Source organism: Myotis myotis, unplaced genomic scaffold (genome assembly GCF_014108235.1).
Source record: "Myotis myotis isolate mMyoMyo1 unplaced genomic scaffold, mMyoMyo1.p scaffold_m19_p_6, whole genome shotgun sequence".
NCBI classification, from domain to species: domain Eukaryota; kingdom Metazoa; phylum Chordata; class Mammalia; order Chiroptera; family Vespertilionidae; genus Myotis; species Myotis myotis.
In genome coordinates this window covers 24,394,324-24,413,847 of record NW_023416368.1, presented here as the reverse complement: position 1 = coordinate 24,413,847, position 19,524 = coordinate 24,394,324, and the positions used below count along the sequence as shown (strand labels likewise).

Genomic DNA, 19,524 nt, shown 5'->3' with positions numbered 1-19,524 from the left:
ATGTTGTTTCTTTTTATATAGTGGACTAGAGAAATTTTGTGGTGGTCCTACGGCCTTCTAAAAAAGCGTTTATATTATGAATTTTGATGCATCAAGGAGGGCATTACATACCACCGATTTGTTTGCAGACTTAGTTTCTGTATCTCCTTATGGCTTTTATATCTGTGTATTATAGGACACGTGAGAAGAAAAGAGAAGATGGCAAGTGGAGAGACTACGATAGGTACTTTGAGCGGAATGAATTGTACCGTGAGAAGTATGACTGGAGAAGAGGCAGGAGTAAAAGCCGGAGTAAGAGCCGAGGCCTAAGTCGAAGCCGAAGCCGAAGTAGGGGGCGCAGCAAAGACCGGGATCCAAATAGGAATGTTGGTGAGTAGAGGCTTCTTCCTAAAGCCTGCATAGTTGCTTATCTTCCTGTATCACAAGAGTATGAGAATTTCTCTTAAAGGCAAATGTATCTTTATTTCTGAGCAGTGTAAAATCTGTAATTGTCTCCAAATATTTAATATTGATTTTGTTAAAAAGATAGGGCTCTTAGGATAGTGTCAATGGAATTTGACTCAAAAGAAGTTATTCATAAATGTATTATACTTTGTGCATGTCTAGACTTAAGTCATCTTGTATAATTGAAACAAATGTCCTTTAATCAACAAAGCTATTGCTGGAGGAAAAGGATTGCTGGTCCCTGCCCTCTGCCCCTATTTCCCTCCAAAAAGAATTGATTTGCTTTAAGGTTGCCTAGAGTTTGTAAAATTAAAAAAAAAATTAAGTATATTATTGGGATCCCAGCCAGTGATCTCCCAGGATGTCATTTTGGAAATCAATTCTTGGATAGCATTTTTATTAAATATCAGTGGAGAAGCTGGCTTTTCTTCATTATGTATTGGTATTGATGTTATAAGAGATAATTTTACATAAGTTATTGGCCAAGATATGTCACGTTGATGTTCCTACTTTTAGGATATATTAATAATGAAAGCACTTTTAAATACTGATAGCTCAGTAAATTTACTTTAGTATTCTCCTTTCATATTTTTTAAGTGAAAAAATACCCATGTATTTCAAGAATAAATGTCTGATCTTGCTTTTTATTTTTATTTTGTTTCTAAAGCAGAGCACAGGGAAAGATCCAAGTTTAAGAGTGAAAGGAATGACTTGGAGAGTTCATATGTGCCTGTGTCTGCACCGCCTCCAAACTCTTCGGAGCAGTATTCCTCTGGGGCCCAGTCTATTCCCAGCACTGTTACTGTGATTGCACCTGCGCACCACTCAGAAAACACAACGGAGAGTTGGTCCAATTACTATAACAATCATAGCTCTTCCAATTCTTTTGGTCGAAACCCACCACCAAAGAGGCGATGCAGAGATTATGATGGTAAAAATTCTCTTATTATGCTGTACCCAAAAATACTAGTAAAGCAGATGTTGCTCATATTGTATATCTTTTCATTGTAGTTCAGATTTTATTAAAAGGGATGAATGAGGTGAATCTCTTCTGGCATATGCTTATTTACTTGTTTGATTTAGTAGTTTTGGCTCTTATTAACAGAATGTTCAAATTTGACCCTTTGTTTTTTGTTGTTCTTGTTACTTCAAACACTAAGTATAACTTGGTAAATACTAGGAATTATAACTTCTTTGTGTGGTGTTTGGTGCTTGGAATTTGTTATTTGCTGACTTTCCACTCGAATGAGTGAATCAGTGTGTATTTTTTTAAAACTTTAAGTAGGGTATAGAATCAAATCATAATTGAAGTCTTACCTTACTTGTACCCTCATCTCCCAGCCACAGAGCTCTCCTTCCCAAAGCCAATTTAATGTCATTAATTTCTTGTGTATCTTTCCATACGGAGTCTCTGCATGAAGAGCTTCCTCGATATTTTTTAGACTTTTAGTATTATATATGTACAAAAAATGTGTTTAACTTATTCTTTTTTTAAAAAAATTTATTTTATTGTTTAAAGTATTACAAATAGTAGTACATATGTCTCCTTTTTAACTTATTCTTTATGGATGCCCTTTTGGGTGTTTCTAATATTTTGCTGTTACAAACAGTGCTGCAGTGAATAATCTGGTACATGATGTCCACTGGAATATTTTAAAGTTATAACTTGCAGTTATAGCAAGACTGGTTGCTTTAGAATAATATCATGAAAATAGGTAGTGGAATCATATAATTCAAGTCTTTTATCTCTTCTCACCCCACTCCCAGCCTTTGTGAAATTTATATTCCTTTTATTTTTTTTTTTTTATTTATTTTTTTTTTTTTAAATATATTTTATTGATTTTTTACAGAGAGGAAGGGAGAGAGATAGAGAGTTAGAAACATCGATGGGAGAGAAACACTGACCAGCCGCCTCCTGCACATCTCCCACTGGGGATGTGCCCGCAGCCCAGGTACATGCCCTTGACCGGAATCGAACCTGGGACCCCTCAGTCCGTAGGCCGACGCTCTATCCACTGAGCCAAACCGGTTTCGGCTTATATTCCTTTAAAATATCTGAATTTGCCGTGGCTGGTGTTGCTAAGTGGTTAGAATGTCAGCCCATGTGCTTAAGTGTTGAGGGTTCAATTCCTAGTCAAGGTCACGTACCTAGGTTTTAGTTTGATCCCCTGCCCTGGTTGGGGCAATTGCAGGAGGCAACCAATCAATGTGTTTCTCTCACCTCAGTGTCTCTTCCCTTCCTTTCCCCCTTCTTCTTTCTCTAAAAATCAATGGAAAAATATCCTTGTGTAAGGATTAATAACAACAGAACAAATCTGAATTTTTATTATGAAAATTTCATAGCAAATGCATTAATGGTGGCTAGTAGCCGTTTCTTGACTCTATTTGCTGACTCAACAAATCATAGTGTCTTAGTGAAGAAAGTAGAGTACACCTGCCCTGACCACGGGGATATAGGATTATTAACAGAACAACCCTTAAGAAGAGTTTAGACTCCTTGGAGGGAAAACACTTTATAAATCAGATTGATGGGTGTTTCAAGACTTGTTTTCTTTTCTGAATTCTAAGTAGATCATCATAAGATCTTTTTTTTCTTCTTACAGAAAGAGGATTTTGTGTACTTGGTGACCTTTGTCAGTTTGATCATGGAAATGATCCCCTGGTTGTTGATGAAGTTGCTCTGCCAAGCATGATTCCTTTCCCTCCACCTCCTCCTGGGCTTCCTCCTCCACCACCTCCTGGAATGTTAATGCCTCCAATGCCAGGCCCTGGTCCTGGCCCTGGCCCAGGCCCAGGCCCAGGCCCAGGCCCAGGTCCAGGTCCAGGTCCTGGACACAATATGAGACTTCCTGTTCCCCAAGGACATGGCCAGCCTCCACCTTCTGTTGTGCTTCCCATACCAAGTAAGTATATGTTCATTGACTGTTTATTGCAGAATTATATTTCAAATAATCCATCCCTTTCAGCTAACTTGACACTACATTTAAAGTTTTTGAAAAGTGAATTAATTATAGAATTTAGAATATATTCCTATAATTAAAATTCCGTTTCCTTTTTTTCATCCACTGTTGCATTGCATTATTTGTAGCACTTCCAAGTATAAATATTATCAGTAGTGGCTATGTTGACCTGGAGTCAAAATCTTGCTAGTTGATAGCATCTTAAGAAAGCCAGTATTTTGAAGGTGTCAGAAAAAATAACATGCCAGTAGCCCTGGCTGGTGTGGCTCACTTGGTTGGAGTGTTGTCCTGTGCATTGCAAGGTCTTGGGTTCCATTCCTGGTCAGGGCACATACCTAGGTTCTGGGTTCAGTCTCTTATTGGGGTGTTTAGGGGAGGCAACTGATCAATGTCTCTGTCTCACATCAATATTTTTCTCTCTCTTTCTCCCTCTTTAAAGTCAATTAAGAAAAAACAAAACAAAACATGTCAGTATAATGACATTTCCTTGTCTTTAAAGAAAATTTCTTCAAGAATCTTGAAATAATTTCAAAAACATTTTATTATGGAAAATTTCAAATATACACAGAGGCGGAATAATATATGTTCCATATGCACTGTTACCCAATTTCAGTGGATTATCAGTAGTCATCTGTTTTTGTTTCATTTTTCTCCCACCCCACCCACATATTTCTTTTGGCTTAATTTTTGCTGGAGTAAATGTCAAGTGTTATATCATTTTACTAATATATATTTCATTATGAATCTCTTCACTGAAAGGACTATTTTTTTTGTTTGTTTTTCATAAACAAATAATGTGCTATTATCACATCTATCAAAATTAATATTAAGAAACTAGTGGCCCAGTGCATGAATTTGTGCAAGGGTGGGGTCCCTCGGCCTGGCTGGTGATCGGGGCTGATCGGGGCTGATCGGGGCCATCTTGCCCCATCCTGATTGGGCCCGATTGGGGCTGGCTGGCCAGGAGGAGGGACCATGGGAGGTTGGCTGCCCAGGGGGAGGGACCTCAGGAGGTTGGCCGGCTAGGACGGAGGGACCAGAGGAGGTTGGCTGGCTACGGAGGTTGGCTGTGGGAGTGCACTGACCACCCAACCGGCCAGGGGGAGGGACTGCGGGAGGAGCATCTGCCCCCTGGTGGTCAGTGCATGTCATAACTACCGGCCAGTCCTAACGGTCGCTTAAGCTTTTATATATATAGATGTTTGAGAATGATCATTAGAAAACCTTAGCAATTGCTAATTTATCAGAAACTGAAGTAAGACTAAACTTTTTTAGTATAATTGAAAAGATTGTGGAGTGAGTAGTTTACATGTATGCAAGTGTATAAGAAAATCTATACTTGATGACATTTAACATTGCTAGCAGATTGCAAATTACTATTTTTTGAAAAATGATTGTTATTCACTTTGGTAGTTTTTAAAATGTTCTTTTTATTTATAATTCTGAGCACATGCTTTTATTGATTTTAGGGGGAGAGAGAGAGAGAGAGAGAGAAACATCTATGTGAGAGTGAAATATCTTATCAGTTGCCTCCCCCATGACCGGAAATCGAACCCATGACCTTTTGTCATATGGGACGATGCTGCAATCAACTGAGCGACACTGGCCAGGGCTACTTTTTATTTTTGAAATTATAATAGAAGTTGCAAAAATACTTTAGTGTGATTCTGTGCATTCCTCACCTAACTTTTCTGTAATAATGTCTTTTATAGAACATATTTCATTAAAATTGCTAAAGGTTTTGAGACATTTAATGCATAGATTTGGTCAATAAAAATATGAAGAGGGAAGGTAGGGGTGGGTGGGTGGGTGGAAGAGATCAACAAAAGAACTTGTATGCATCTCTGCATAACCTATGCACACAGACAATAGTGTGGTGAAGGCCTGGGTGGGGGTGGGCTAGAAGGGGTCAGTGGCGGGGAGGGGGGTAAGGGACATATGCAATACTTTCAACAATGAAGATTTAAAAACAAACAAAAAGTAATATGGTCCTTTATAATTCAGCATTTGCGAATATTTATTGTCACATAAATGGTATACTTGTATAGTTCAAATTGATGCTATTCCCAGGTAAAATAGCACCTTTATGTATAGAAATTCTTAAAATAAAAGTTATCTCCCTGAACTTCTTAAAAGTTAAATCCAAGACTGTAATTTTCCCCCAGTATTTTGCTAGAACAAATTTAAGGAAACAGAAAAGTTAAAAGAACTATATATTGCCTGGCTGGTGTTACTCAGTGGTTGAACATTGACCTATGAACCAGGAGGTCATGATTTGATTCCCGGTCAGGGCACAGGCTCAATCCCCAATAGAGGACATGCAGGTGGCAGCTGATCAATGATTTTCTTTCTTTCTTTAAATATATTTTTATTGATTTCAGAGAGGAAGGGAGAGGGGAGAGAGAGATAAAAACATCAATGATAAGAGAGAATCATTGATCAGCTGCCTCCTGCACACCCCTTACTGGGATTGAGCCCGCAACCCAGGCATGTTCCCCTGACCAGAATTGAACCTGGGACCCTTCAGTCTGCAGGCCAATGCTCTATTCACAGAGCCAAACCAGCTAGGGCTATAGTGAGTATTTTTATTAGTTAGGAAATATTAATGCAGTGTCTTTTACTTATTGTTATCCATAGGACCACCCATAACACAGTCAAGCTTAATAAACAACCGTGACCAGGCTGGGTCAAGTGCAGTGCCCAATCTTGCACCAGTGGGAGCAAGACTACCTCCTCCTTTACCCCAGAACCTCCTTTATACAGTATCAGAACGTAAGTAAAAATAGTTTGACTTAAAATTGCTCAGCAAATAGCCATTTTTTTTCATATCAGTGTTATACTTTTTAAAATACAATTAATTTGTATACTTATGGATTGTGCTATATAAAATCGTATTTGTATTTTCACGGTAGTTTACTGTGTGGATATGTTATATAGCTGGACTTTAATATTCTGTATGGGAAGCAACCAGTTGATCTGTCTCTCTTACATCAGTGTCTGTGTGTATCTCTCTCTCTCTCTCTCCCTCTTTTTCCCCCTCTCCCTTCCGCCCTTTCACTCTCTGAAAAGCAATGGAAAAAATATCCTCAGGTGAGGGTTAACAAAAAAAAATTTTTTTAGTGTAATATATTTTTCCAGTCATACTTTTTTTTTTTTTTTAATATATTTTATTGATTTTTTACAGAGAGGAAGGGAGAGAGATGGAGAGTTAGAAACATCGATGGGAGAGAAACATCGATCAGCTGCCTCCTGCACATCTCCTACTGGGGATGTGCCCACAACCCAGGCACATGCCCTTGACCGGAATCGAACCTGGGACCTTTCAGTCCGCAGGCCGATGCTCTATCCACTGAGCCAAACCGGTTTTGGCTCCAGTCATACTTTTTAAATGTCTTTCTATTAAGTTGATTTAAAAGTTATTTTTGTCTTTTAATAAAATTGCCTTTGAGAATTAATTCAAGTTTATTTTTATAAATACTGTAATTAATCATTTCAGAAAATTAGAGTTTGCTTTAGTTCAAATGAAGTAAAATATATGTATGTTTGCATTGTAATAAAGAACTTGAACTATGCTCAAAGCTTAACAAATTGAGAAAGTTTAAATTATGGATATTTTATTATCATTAAAATTACCATGAAAAGTCACGGCATAGAAAATAGTAGAAATGAAAAACAGCATATCAAATGGTATTTAATTGTGAAAATTATGTCAATAGGGACCTAAAGTAAACAGAAAAATAAAATTTGGATTTTTTGAGGTAAAAATAGGACTATGCTCAATGCTAGCTATGTACTGAGAATATACTGATTAATAAGATGATTTGCCCAGCCAGCATGGTTCAGTGGTTGAGTGTTGACCTATGAACCAGGAGGATAAGGTTCGATTCTGCTCAGGGCACATGTCTGGGTTGCTGGCTTGAGCCCCAGTGTGGGTCGGGTGTGCTGGAGGCAGCCGATAAATTATTCTCTCTCATCATTGATGTTTCTATCTCTCTCTCCCTCTCCCTTCCTCTCTGAAATCAATAAAAATATATATTTTTTAAAAAAGGAAATGGCCGTGACCGGTTTGGCTCAGTGGATAGAGGGTTGGCCTGCGGACTGAAGGGTCCCAGGTTCGATTCTGGTCAAGGGCATGTACCTTGGTTGCGGGCACATCCCCAGTGGGAGGTGTGCAGGAGGCAGCTGGTCGATGTTTCTCTCTCATCGATGTTTCTGGCTCTCTATCTCTCTCCCTTCCTCTCTGTAAAAAATCAATAAAATATATATATATAAAAAAAAAAAGGAAATGATTTTTCTCTTAAGAAGCAAAAAATTATAATGGAAAGAAATATGTAAAAACAACAAAACTCAAAACCAATTACAGTGTATTAAAAGTAAATGAACAGAATGATTCAGAAACACAAATGACAAAGGCACTAATTCTGCCAAAAATGGAACCTTCATAGTCTGTAATTATCAGTTGTTTTGGAAGAGGAAAATTGAATGTTAAAAGAAAAAAATTAACCCACTGTAAAACGAGGTAGGATACGTTAATGTCAGATGGCTCTAGTTTAGAAAAAAACCTTTATAGTTTTGTTGTTTTTGTAAAATGTCAGATACTTTGAAAAGGACTTAAATAATGAGAAATGCTATATAATTGGATTATATATCATTGTCTGGAAAAACAGCAATTCATACACCTATTAAAATTAATTATTGCCCTGGCCAGTGTGCTTCAGTTTGTTGAGCATTGCCCATGCACTGAAAGGTCACCGGTTCAATTCTAGGTCAGGTCTCATGCCTTGGTTGTGGGCTCGATCCCCAGTAGGGGGCCTGCAGGAGGCAGCCTATGGATGTTTCTCTCTCCCTCTCCCAACTCTCTAAAAATCAATAAAAACATATTTTAAAAAAAGATTTTAAAAAATCACCTATGTCCTCTGAAGCATTTAAACATTTTACCCAAATTTGAAGTCATCAACTCAGTATCTATTATTTTGGTTTTCACAGGATCATTTTTAAATTGACTCTTTACTATCTTAAATTTGGTCTGTTTTTTTTTTTTCTTCTTTGAAGAAGAGAGAATGGAATCTATAATAATAAAAGCATAATATGGTAATTAGACCGGACGTCCTTCCGGATGAAGCCAGGGCTGTAAGTGAAGCCTGAGTCTCAGGTGCCAGAGGGAAGCCAGTGCTGGCAGCCAGGGATGGAAGGCCAACTCTTTTTTTATAACTGCTAACTAAGCTCATTGTACTAGGTGTGTGGAAAAGTTATCTATCTTTCCCAGTGGTTGGCAAACTGCGGCTCGCGAGCCACATGCGGCTCTTTGGCCCCTTGAGTTTGGCCACAAAGTTTGAATCGCACTGTACATGCACGCCTGCACGTGGTATTTTGTGGAAGAGCCACACTCAAGGGGCTGCAGTTTGCCGACCACTGATCTATCCTATATAATCTTATATAATAAAAGCCTAATATGTTAAGTGTCCAGTCGTCTGGTGACGGGTCAACTGTTCAACCAATCAAAGTGTAATATGCTAATGATATGCTAAGGCCACTCAACCACTCACTACAACATGCACTGACCACCAGGGGGCAGACAGTTGACTGGTTGACCAGTCGCTAATACGTGCACTGATCACCAGGAGGCAGATGCTCTGCTGGGGTCCGGCTGATCGGAACTGAGGAAGATGGGCCGGACACTCCCTGGAGCCCTCCTGTGGTCCCTCCTTGACTCTGGTCATGCACTGGTGGGGTCCCTCTGCCTGGCCTGTGCCCTCTCGAAATCCGGGGGATGACCCCTCTGGGGGATGTCAGAGAGCTGGTTTCAGCTCGGTCCTGCAGGCCACTCCACTCAGGAGGGCGCCAGATGCAGAGCTCACAGCTGGCGAGTGCTGTGTTGGTGGCGCGAACCTCTCCCAATCGGGACTGGTTGGGTGCGAGCCCGTGGCAGGTGCAGTGGGACCGGGATGAGTGGGAGTGGCAGGTAGGAGCTGCAGGTGGTGTTGGACTGCGGGTTTCATCCTGATACCCACAGGCCTCCCCAAGGGACCCCACCCGTGCATGAATTCATGCACTGGGCCTCTGTCCTACATAATAAAAGGCTAATATTCAAATCAACTGAATGGCAGAACAATTGGTTGCTGTGATGCACACTGAACACCAGGGGGCTGACACTAGATGCAGGAGCTGCCCCTGGTGGTCAGTGTGCTCCCACAGGAAGAGCACCATTCAGCTAGAAGCGGGGCTCATGGCTGGTGAGCACAGCGGCAGTGGCGGGACCCTCTCCCGCTTCCATGGCAATGCTGAGGATGTCTCACTGACGGCTTAGAGCAGAGCGGGCCTAAGCTGTCAGTTGGACATTCCCCGAGGGCTCCCGGACTGCGAGACGGCGCAAGCCAGGCTGAGGGGAACCCTCCCCTCCCCCCAGTTCACAAATTTTGTGTGACCGGGCCTCTAGTCCTATCTAATGATAGACAAACATGGTAATTGACTGTACCTTTGCTACGCCTCCCATTGGCTAATCAGCACGATATGCAAATTAACCACCGACAAAGATGGCAGCTAATTTGCATACTGCAGGCAGGGTGGGACAGCGTGAGCCGTCAGCGTGCCGCCATCCAGGGCAGGCCCGCCCCTGCCTTGCCGCCTGGGACCCAATTGGCCATCAGCGGGTCCCGGGAGGCAAGGCAGCCCGGCCCCAGAAGCTGGCCCCAGAAGCCGGCCGGGCCTTAACTCTATCAGTAATCACTCTGACAGTCAGTGGCATAAATGCACCAATTAAAAGACAGATTATGAGGGTGAATCAAAAACAAAACCCACTTTAAATATAAAGACACATATAGATTAAAAGTAAATGAATTAAGCTACAGCCTGTTTTGCTCAGTGGATAGAGCATTAACCCGTGGACTGAAGAGTCCCAGGTTCGATTTTAGTCAAGGGCATGTACCTCAGTTGCTGGCTTGATCCCCAGTCTCTATCAAAGCATGTGCAGGAGGCAACCAATCAATGTGTCTCTCCCTTTCCCTTCACTCTCTCTAAAATTCAATGGAAAAATATCCTTGGGTGAAGATTAACAAAAACAAAGTAAATGGATTAAGTAACATTAAAGAGATTATAAGAAAAATATATTCCAAATTTTGTTAGTTGTATAATGGTTATGTTTAAATTATTAACACTTAAGAAATTTGGTGAAGGGTACATATAATATGCTGTAGTATTTTATAGTTTTTTAAATGTATGAGATTATTTCAAATTAAAATATTAAAAAATTAATAAAATATTAATTGAAATGTATCTGCATTACATGAAAAATCTCCTAATTGCTTCTAGCATAATTTATTAAATTGTGCTAAAATTTACAAGGGTTCAATTAAAAGATATCTTAATTCTAAATGATATAATAGAAAATATATAATAGTGCAGTTATAAGCACTTATCTGAAAACAAAAATTTAAAGAAGTGAATTTAAAGAAGGGATTAGCCAAAAAAAATATATGCACAACCTGTGGACACAGACAAAAGTATGGTGAAGGCCAGAGAGAAGTGGGGGGCAAGAGCTGGGTAGAGGGGGCAAAAGGGGGGAAATAGGGCATCTACATAAATAAAAGAGAAACATGGTAATTAGTGTCACTCCACTACCCTTCCCATTGGCTAATCCCCCTGTCACTCACAGAATAGGGCCGAGATATGCAAATTAATTGGCAGCCAAGATGGCGGCCGGCAGCCAGGCAGCTGATGCGAACAGGGAGGCTTGCTTGCTTCAGTGATGGAGAACTCCAACGTTCCCCACCTGACTTGCTGGCCTCTCAGCTGCAACTCTCAGCAACTATGTTGCGAATAAAGAAGCTAAAAAAACCCCAGAAACCTGCTTTACTCAGAGGAGCTTCAGCCAGCCGGACCACAACATTGTATCAAATACAGATGGTAAACAAAGGCCAGAAACCTGTTTTCAGCAGCCGAGGCCTCAGAGCTAAAGCTGGCCCAGAATAAAAAAAAAAAAAAAAAAGAAGAAGAAAAGGAGCAGTTGGGAGCTTCAGTCCCAGCCTGAAAACAGCCCTCAGCCAGACTGGCCAGGCACCCCAGTGGGGACCCCCACCCTGAAGGGTGTGTGGCCAGCTGCAAACAGCCATCATCCCCTAGCCAGACTGGCCAGGCACCCAGTGGGGACCCCCACCCTGATCCAGGACACCCTTCAGGGCAAACCAGCCAGCCCCACCCATGCACCAGGCCTCTATTCTATATAGTAAAAGGGTAATATGTCTCCCAGCACCGGTATCAGTGGAGCCGAGAGGCCTCCCGGCACCAGGATCAGTGTGACAGGGGGCAGCACCCAAACCCCCTGATCGCCCTGCAGCTCTGTGTGTGACAGGGGGCGGGGCTCCAACCCCCCCCGCCCCCCACGGGTCCTGCTATGTGTGTGACGGGGTAGAGCCATAACCTCCCCATTGGCCCTGCCCTGAGTGTGACAGTGGCGGCGCCCCAACCCCCTGATCGGCCCTGCTCTGTGCATGACAGGGGGGAGCTCCCCAACCCCCTGACTGACCCTGCTCTGTGCATGACAGGGTATGGATCCCCAACCCCCCTGATGGGCCCTGCTCTGTGCGTGACAGGGGGTGGCGCCGCAACCTCCCCATTGACCCTGCCTTGAGTGTGACGGGGCGGTGCCCCAACCCCCCAATTGGCCCTACCCTGAGCGTGACTGAGGGTGGCATCGCAACCTCCCAATCTGCCCTGCTCTGTGCATGACAGGGGCGGCGCCCCAACTCCCCAATCGGCCGTGCTCTGAGCCCGACCAGGGGCTGCACCTAGGGATTGGGCCTGCCCTCTGCCACCCGGGAGCAGGCCTAAGCCAGCAGGTCGTTATCTCCCGAGGGGTCCCAGACTGCGAGAGGGCACAGGCCGGTCCGAGGGCCCCCCCTTTCCCCCGAGTACACACATTTTTGTGCACCGGGCCTCTAGTTGGTTCTTTATCACAACATTGAGGGTCTCATTAGATTTCTTGAGGATCTCAATAACTTTATCGGCGGCTTCTAGACAGTTCTTGAGAGACCTTAAAAGTGTGGTTCTGAACTCAATATCCTCCATTGACAGTTTTGTCCTGTTTCTTTGTCTCTGCATTTTTTATGCTTTCTTGGTGCACCCCCTAGTGATCTTTGTGCGCAGTCTTGTTGTAGTTAAGCCTTGATTGTTGTAGTTAATACTAGGGGGATTTGACCTCCCGGCCAACTGGCTGTGAGAATCAGCTGTGTCTGCAGTGGGAAAACTTCTGTCCTCTAGGGAGGTGCTAATCTAGCCTTTGCCTGAGGCTATCTGGCAAATGGCTCTGTGCAGGGCTTGGGCGGGGCGGGGCGGGGCAGGTCGCGTCGCCCGAGTCGCCCGAGATCAACAGAGCAGGTGGAGTGAGCAGTTATGGCTGCTCTCAGTCCCGTCCCCAGAGGCTCTGCCTCTCAGAGTCCCAGCAACCGCTGCAAACCTCGGAGAGAAAGCTGCCCTCGCGTTCCGACCGATGCCAGATAGTCCTGCTTCTCCCGTTTAAGTCTGGGTCCCTAGAGACTCGCCCAGAACTGGAGCTCAGAGTCTGAGACTCCCTCCCGATTGAAAACGACAACTGCGCCCTCAGCTACCAGCCTGCTCCGCGCGTACCTCCGCACCTTTGTATTTTCCGCACTGCGCCTCCTCTGAGTCTCGTATGCTGTTCTCTTTCCTTCTAGTTGAAGAATTTCCCCTCAGCCAGTCTTCCTGTGGTTCTGGGCGATGTCCGTTCCGCCTTTTAGTTGTATTTGTGAAGTGGTTGTTCGAGGCAGCTAACTCCGGTGTTTACCTATGCCGCCATCTTGGTTTTCTCCTGATTTTTTAAAAACTTTTTATTGTGGAAAAATTTCCAATATGCACAGGAGAACAAATATTATATTACAATCTTCATGTCCTCATTTGCCAGCATTAGTGTTTATCAACATATGATTAATCTTGCTTCATCTATAACTCACCCCTGACTTGATTTTATGGAGCAAGCCCCAAACATAACATTCCATCTGTAAAAACTTAATTTTCTCTAAAAGATAAGGATTAAACACACACAACACACAATCACAATACTTTATCACACTCCCCCAAAAGTTTGTAACAGTTATCCTTTGTCAAACATGCCAGTCAGTATTAATAGTTCTTAGTTGTATCATAAATGTCCTTTTTACACATTATATTTAGGTGATATGTTTCTTAAGTCTTTAAATCTGTAACAAATTTCCCAGTCTCCCCCCCCCCCCCCCGATACTTACTTGTTGAAGAAATAACTCATTTGTCCTGCAGAATTTTATTTTTTTATATCTGGACTTGGCACAGTGCATTCCCTGGTATCATTTAAGACATTCCTTTATCCCCTGTATTTCCTGAAAATTGGAGGTTAGATCTAGAGACTTAATTAGGTTTGGCTTTTTCTTTTGGGGGCATGAATATTTTATTGATGGGGTTATATATTTCCTACTGCAGTACATCATTATATTCATAATACCAAGTTGTCTTCTTTCTGTGTTATAGATTTTCTTCAGTGTGTACAGGTGTTTTCATCCTGACCCATCCATTTTAACAGTTGCTCATGGTTTCGGCGGCCATTGTAATTATTGCCTAGATCTGTTGTTTCTTTAGGGGTTATAAAAGTGTCATATTGTAATTATATAATTTCTTGTACATTTATTGGCTAGCATTCTACAAAGTAAAACTCGGGAGTGTTAGCTATTTTGTTAACCTGAAATGTAATTTTTACAGGAAAGATGGGATAAATGCTTGTTTCGTTTCATTTACCAGTTTTAGAATAATGAATTGGTTTCCTAGTATCTTCCAAAGGGGACCACTGTATTTTTTTAAGTATCATAATGAACTCATGGATTTTTAGCATTTGCTATTTCACTCCCTTACAGCCCTTTTCAATGTCCAAATTTCATCTTTGACAAGTGGCTCCTGCAGGTTGTTTTGTTTTTGGCATGCTAGTGTTTGATAGCCATCTTGTTTCTGGAAGGATAAGCTATACCATGGTGCACCACCTTTCTCATCTTATAAATTGTCGGCTCAGGCCTAGAATCAGCCTTTTATCAAAACAGCTGTTTAGCCCTAGCCAGTTTGGTTCGAACGTCGGCCTAGGGACTGAGGGGTCCCAGGTTCGATTCCGGTCAAGGGCATGTACCTTGGTTGCGGGCACATCCCCAGTAGGGGGTGTGCAGGAGGCAGCTGGTCGATGCTTCTTTCTCATTGATGTTTCTAACTCTCTATCCCTCTCCCTTCCTCTCTGTAAAAAATCAATAAAATATATATTAAAAACAAACAAATAAAAAAACAACTTTTTATTTTTGGAATAGTATTTAGAGACTTCAAAATGTGTTGAAGAAAATTAGGCTTCATCTGAATAAACAGCTGTCTTTCTGAAGTGTTTGAACACATGTTCTTTGTCATTTGTTTTTTTTAAAAAGACATTCTGCAAACTAGTCTTTTAGTTTCCAATTTACTTTGAGGTAGTTACTAATTAAAACTACTTGTTACATTGAATGCTGTATCATAAATCTAAACTAATCACATGACTGAGATTGTACTCGTTTTTTTCTCTTTGGCACACTAATTCTTCAAGAAATTGTCTGCAGTAGGTCATTCTCAACTATTTTTAGATCATTGAGGATATGTTGAATTGTTTTTGCAGTGTAATAGATCAACCCTTTTCTTTTTAAAAAAATCTTTATTTCGGCAAGTATTGCATATGTCCCCTCTTTTTCCTCATTGATCTCTTCTAGCTGATCCTTTTCTAATGTAAATTTGGAAGGGATTGGGGCTGAGCACACAGTATGTAGTCAGCTATACAGTATATGTGTCACTTCCTCCTTTGTTCCTTATATGGGAAGAGAAGGTAATAAAGTTTAGCACATCCATTTCTCTTCTGCATTTACTATGAAATCAAGTGGATGCTTTGTGGCTTGTCCTATTAAAATTTATTAAAAATCTTTTGGAATTTTACAACTTTTAAGGTCATTTCATCGGGTGTTTTAAAAGAGTCTAAATTCACTTTATTTTGTCTTGTGTCACATAGTGAATCCCTGACTTTAGATATAAATTACTAAGTCCTAGAAATAGGTCTTACATGTGGTAGTCTGTGAAAAAGATACTGTTAAATGACCAGCCAAAGGGAGGTTTTGTTCCTCGATACCTTGTCTTTTTTCATCTTGTTCTAAAAAATTTGGCTTCATTGCGTCTGACATTCTAAGTGTGCTTCTTTCATAAAGTGGTTCTTAATATTGAAATAATTTCATATGTAGTGGCTTATCTGTTTATCTGGGAGTTTGTCCTTTTTTCCCTTACTCTATATTTTGTTATCTGCCTGCTCATGGGATAACAAATCTGCACTGTCTTAATTTTTTCTTTTGAACATTTCTTTTTCTCTGCACGGTTATGTGTTTTACTTATGTGTCTTTTTTATATATTTTTAAGTTCTTTTATTATTGTGCGTTTTTTTTCCTGCTCTAAGATATGGGAGGTATATTTTGTGCCAACCTGAAATTATATGAGTTTGAGGAGTGTATTTGTTTTTGTTTTTTAATGAATGTGACAGCCTTTATAACCACATGTCTCATTGGATGCAAAACTCTGTGTACATAATAGCTCAGGGTTCCTTTGTCTAATAACTTGATATGTTTGATCAGTTTAGGCTAAAATTAGCACATAGTTATTCTACTTAAGCTTATAAAAGATGAAGATTATGCAGTTATACTACCTAATTCTTACCCTTTCTTTATACCTCAGTGCATTCTAACCAGTTTACATGTCTGTTTCTTGAGTTAGAAAGAATCTCAGTCACCTCTTTCTCAAATACTGTTCCTATTGGTGAATTTTCTCGGTTCTTGGCTCGAGTCTTGGGAAGTACATCATTACCTAAGAGAAGCTTGTGACTCGAATCCAGTTGCCCTCCTATTCTTTCCTCTATAGGACAGCCCATGTACTCTCGTGAACATGGTGCTGCTGCATCTGAGCGACTTCAGTTGGGGACACCGCCTCCTCTGTTGGCAGCTCGTTTGGTGCCACCTCGAAACCTCATGGGATCCTCCATTGGGTACCATACCTCAGTCTCCAGCCCCACCCCTCTGGTCCCAGGTAAGCTTTGCTGCAGACGGCCACCCACCTCTCTGCTCTTTTGTACCATAAGCTGGCCAGCCTGTGAGATGACCTGCCATGCTGATTTGCTGTCCCAAATCCCATTAAAGCTTTTAGGTAGTTTTTTTTTTTTTCTTTTTTCTTTTTTTTCTGTTCTTTGATTTGTCCCTAGTGGCTGCTAGATGATTAGGCCTCCTGTGTGTCTTATCATCTCTGGTGTCTTCTGTATTTACTTTCATTGCTTCGGTAGCAAAAGTCATGCTTGTTCCTTAAACTAGTTTCTAATCTGATTAGATAGGAAGAGAATATATATTTGTATGTTTTCTAGCCAGTTATACATTACAAGAAAAACTAGGTTAATTTTTCTTTAAAACAAAACAAAAACATATGGTTTCTTGCTGATTGTGGACAAACATGTTTCCCCCCACCCCTTGTTGTATGGACTGGCTATATAATGTAGTGATTTTTTGAAAACTTTTCTCCTATTTCATGTATATTTTGAAGACCTATGGAATGCTTTGTGGGTATCTGATGAAGTTTTTAACTTCTCACCTTGTCTTTATTTAGTTCATTATAATTAACTAAAGGACTCTTAAGTTTCTTGAGTTTTGTGTATTGCCAGGAACTGTAGAACAGGGTCATTTGATTATGTACCTTCTTTAACTTTCTGCAGCCTTAATTGCAAATTTTCTGTTAAGAGAACCAAGTGGTAACTGAAAACTTTTTAAAGTTTCTTTTCTTTTTAAAAAAATATTTTTATTGATTTCAGAGAGAAAGGGAGAGAAATAGAAACATCAATGATGAGAGAGAATCATGGATCGGCTGCCTCCTGCATGCCCCCTACTGGGGATTGAACCCACAACCCAGGCATGTGCCCTGACTGGGACTCAAACCCGGGACCCTTCAGTCCATAGACTGACGCTCTATCCACTGAGCAAAACCAGCCAGGGCACTGAAAACTTTTTTATCATAATTTGATGATCTTATGCTCTGAATCATAGAACTGATTGGTCAATAATAAAGATCTTGTAGCTGAAATTTAATATGAATTACATAAAGAATATTTTCGTTAAGGAAAAAAAAGAGACGCAAGGACTTCTAAATCACAATTGCAAAAATCACTATCTTCACTCAGCCTTAATCCTTTCATTTTATGTAGGATGAAAGAGGATATATATCATTTGGAGACCAATACATTCAGTAATAACACCAACAAAATAGTTACTTATCATAAGAATTTAAAAAGTTAAAATTTTAGTTGTAGAGAAAACAAAAGGGACATGATAAAGTGTCATTGATGGGATGGGTGGTAGTAAGATAATGATTACATTGATAAATATAAAATTTATTAGCTTTTTGAAATAAAACATTTGAAATTTGCATTATGTATGAAGCCAGCTATTATCTCTCTAGTGTAAAGTGCAGATAACGTAATCAATCTGTTTTTTCCCCCTCCTAATTAAAAGAGTACCTAGAAATTGGTGAGACATAGTAACAGAGGCAACTCATCTAGTCTTTTATATATGGTGTTCCATGTATGTGAAAATTTCTCTTAAAAATGTGTATTGAAGTTTGAATAAGGTGGTTAATGTATAGGATAAAAATGACTAGTTAAATGAATCTGGAAATATATCAGTAATTAATAATGAGCCCAGCTGGTGTGGCTCACTGGTTCAGTTCCTGGTCAGGTCACATGACTTAGTTGCAGGCTCAGTCCCCAGTAGGGACTGTGCAAGAGGCAGCTGATTAATGTTGTTTCTCCAATGTTTCTATCTCACTACCCCCCTCCCTTCCTCTTTCTCAAAATCAAGAAAAACATTTAAAAAAAATTTTTTGTAAAAGAACAGATTTATGTGTCTGTTTTCTGATGAAGCGCTTTTGTGACAAAGCACTTTTATTTCTTTCCCTTCCAATAGGTGTGTCTATATACTGTAACTCAAAGAGAAATACATATGGATTGATCTATTAATAGAAGAAAATTTATTTTTGGCAGTTATTTTATAGTAATGAGAGATTATTTAAATGCTCTCTGATTTGTTCTGTGTTTTGTTGTTGGTTTTTTCCTCAGATACATATGAACCAGATGGTTATAATCCAGAAGCTCCTAGTATTACCAGTTCCGGTAGATCTCAGTACAGACAGTTCTTTTCGAGAACACAGACACAGCGCCCAAACCTGATTGGCCTAACATCTGGAGATATGGATGCAAATCCAAGAGGTGAGAGCACCTTGAATGTTTCCTGATGCTACGTGTTATGCAAGAGTTGGGTATAGCATTTCTTCCCTCACTGAAGTCAAAGTATTTACACACTATCTCTGAAGGGTGCTATTTAGTCACCTAAAATGAATGTATTTGAATAACTTTATCTCCAAAATTTATTTTAAAGCTATAATCAGAAAGTATTTTTAAGTAAAAATAATACTAATGGAATTTAATAGCTTTTTTGTAGGACTTGAGGCTGTTTAGCTATATACTAGACCAGCCGTGGGCAAACTACGGCCCGCGGGCTGGGTTCGGCCCGTTTGAAATGAATAAAACTAAAAAAAAAAAAAAAAAAAAAGACCGTACCCTTTTATGTAATGATGTTTACTTTGAATTTATATTAGTTCACACAAACACTCCATCCATACTTTTGTTCCGGCCCTCTGGTCCAGTTTAAGAACCCATTGTGGCCCTCGAGTCAAAAAGTTTGCCCACCCCTGTACTAGACACTGTTCTAGATATAGGCATCCTATATAATAAAAGCCTAATATGCAAATTGATGGAACAGTAGAATGACCAGCAGAATGATGGGTTTCTATGACACGTACTGACCACCAGGGGGCAGATGCTCAATGCAGGAGCTGCCTCCAGCCCGCAGGCCCCAGGCCAGCTAAGGCGGGTGCCAGCGAGGGTCCCCCCGATCACCCCGCCAGTCGCCCCATAGAGGGTGGCAACTGGCAGTGGCGAGGTGATTGGGGGTGGGCGGTGCCAGGCCCACCAAGGTGGGTGCCAGAGGGTCCCCCCCCCCCA

The 19,524-nt window shown here is 40.8% G+C and overlaps 1 protein-coding gene across 7 annotated transcripts in view; it reads left to right on the top strand.

Annotated features, from left to right (window-relative positions):
• Window positions 1-19,524, top strand: part of RBM27 (RNA binding motif protein 27) — a 68,976-nt gene that overhangs the window by 19,919 nt on the left and 29,533 nt on the right. For 3 of the 7 annotated variants that reach the window (XM_036312621.1, XM_036312620.1, XM_036312618.1), the window contains exons 5-10: window positions 176-369; window positions 1,112-1,375; window positions 3,048-3,347; window positions 6,042-6,176; window positions 16,347-16,511; window positions 18,580-18,729. In XM_036312621.1, coding sequence (XP_036168514.1) covers window positions 176-369; window positions 1,112-1,375; window positions 3,048-3,347; window positions 6,042-6,176; window positions 16,347-16,511; window positions 18,580-18,729 — 1,208 coding nt within the window. The remainder of the gene's footprint in view (window positions 1-175; window positions 370-1,111; window positions 1,376-3,047; window positions 3,348-6,041; window positions 6,177-16,346; window positions 16,512-18,579; window positions 18,730-19,524) is intronic. The other 4 variants (XM_036312619.1, XM_036312624.1, XM_036312623.1 and 1 more) reach the window with 4 other exon arrangements.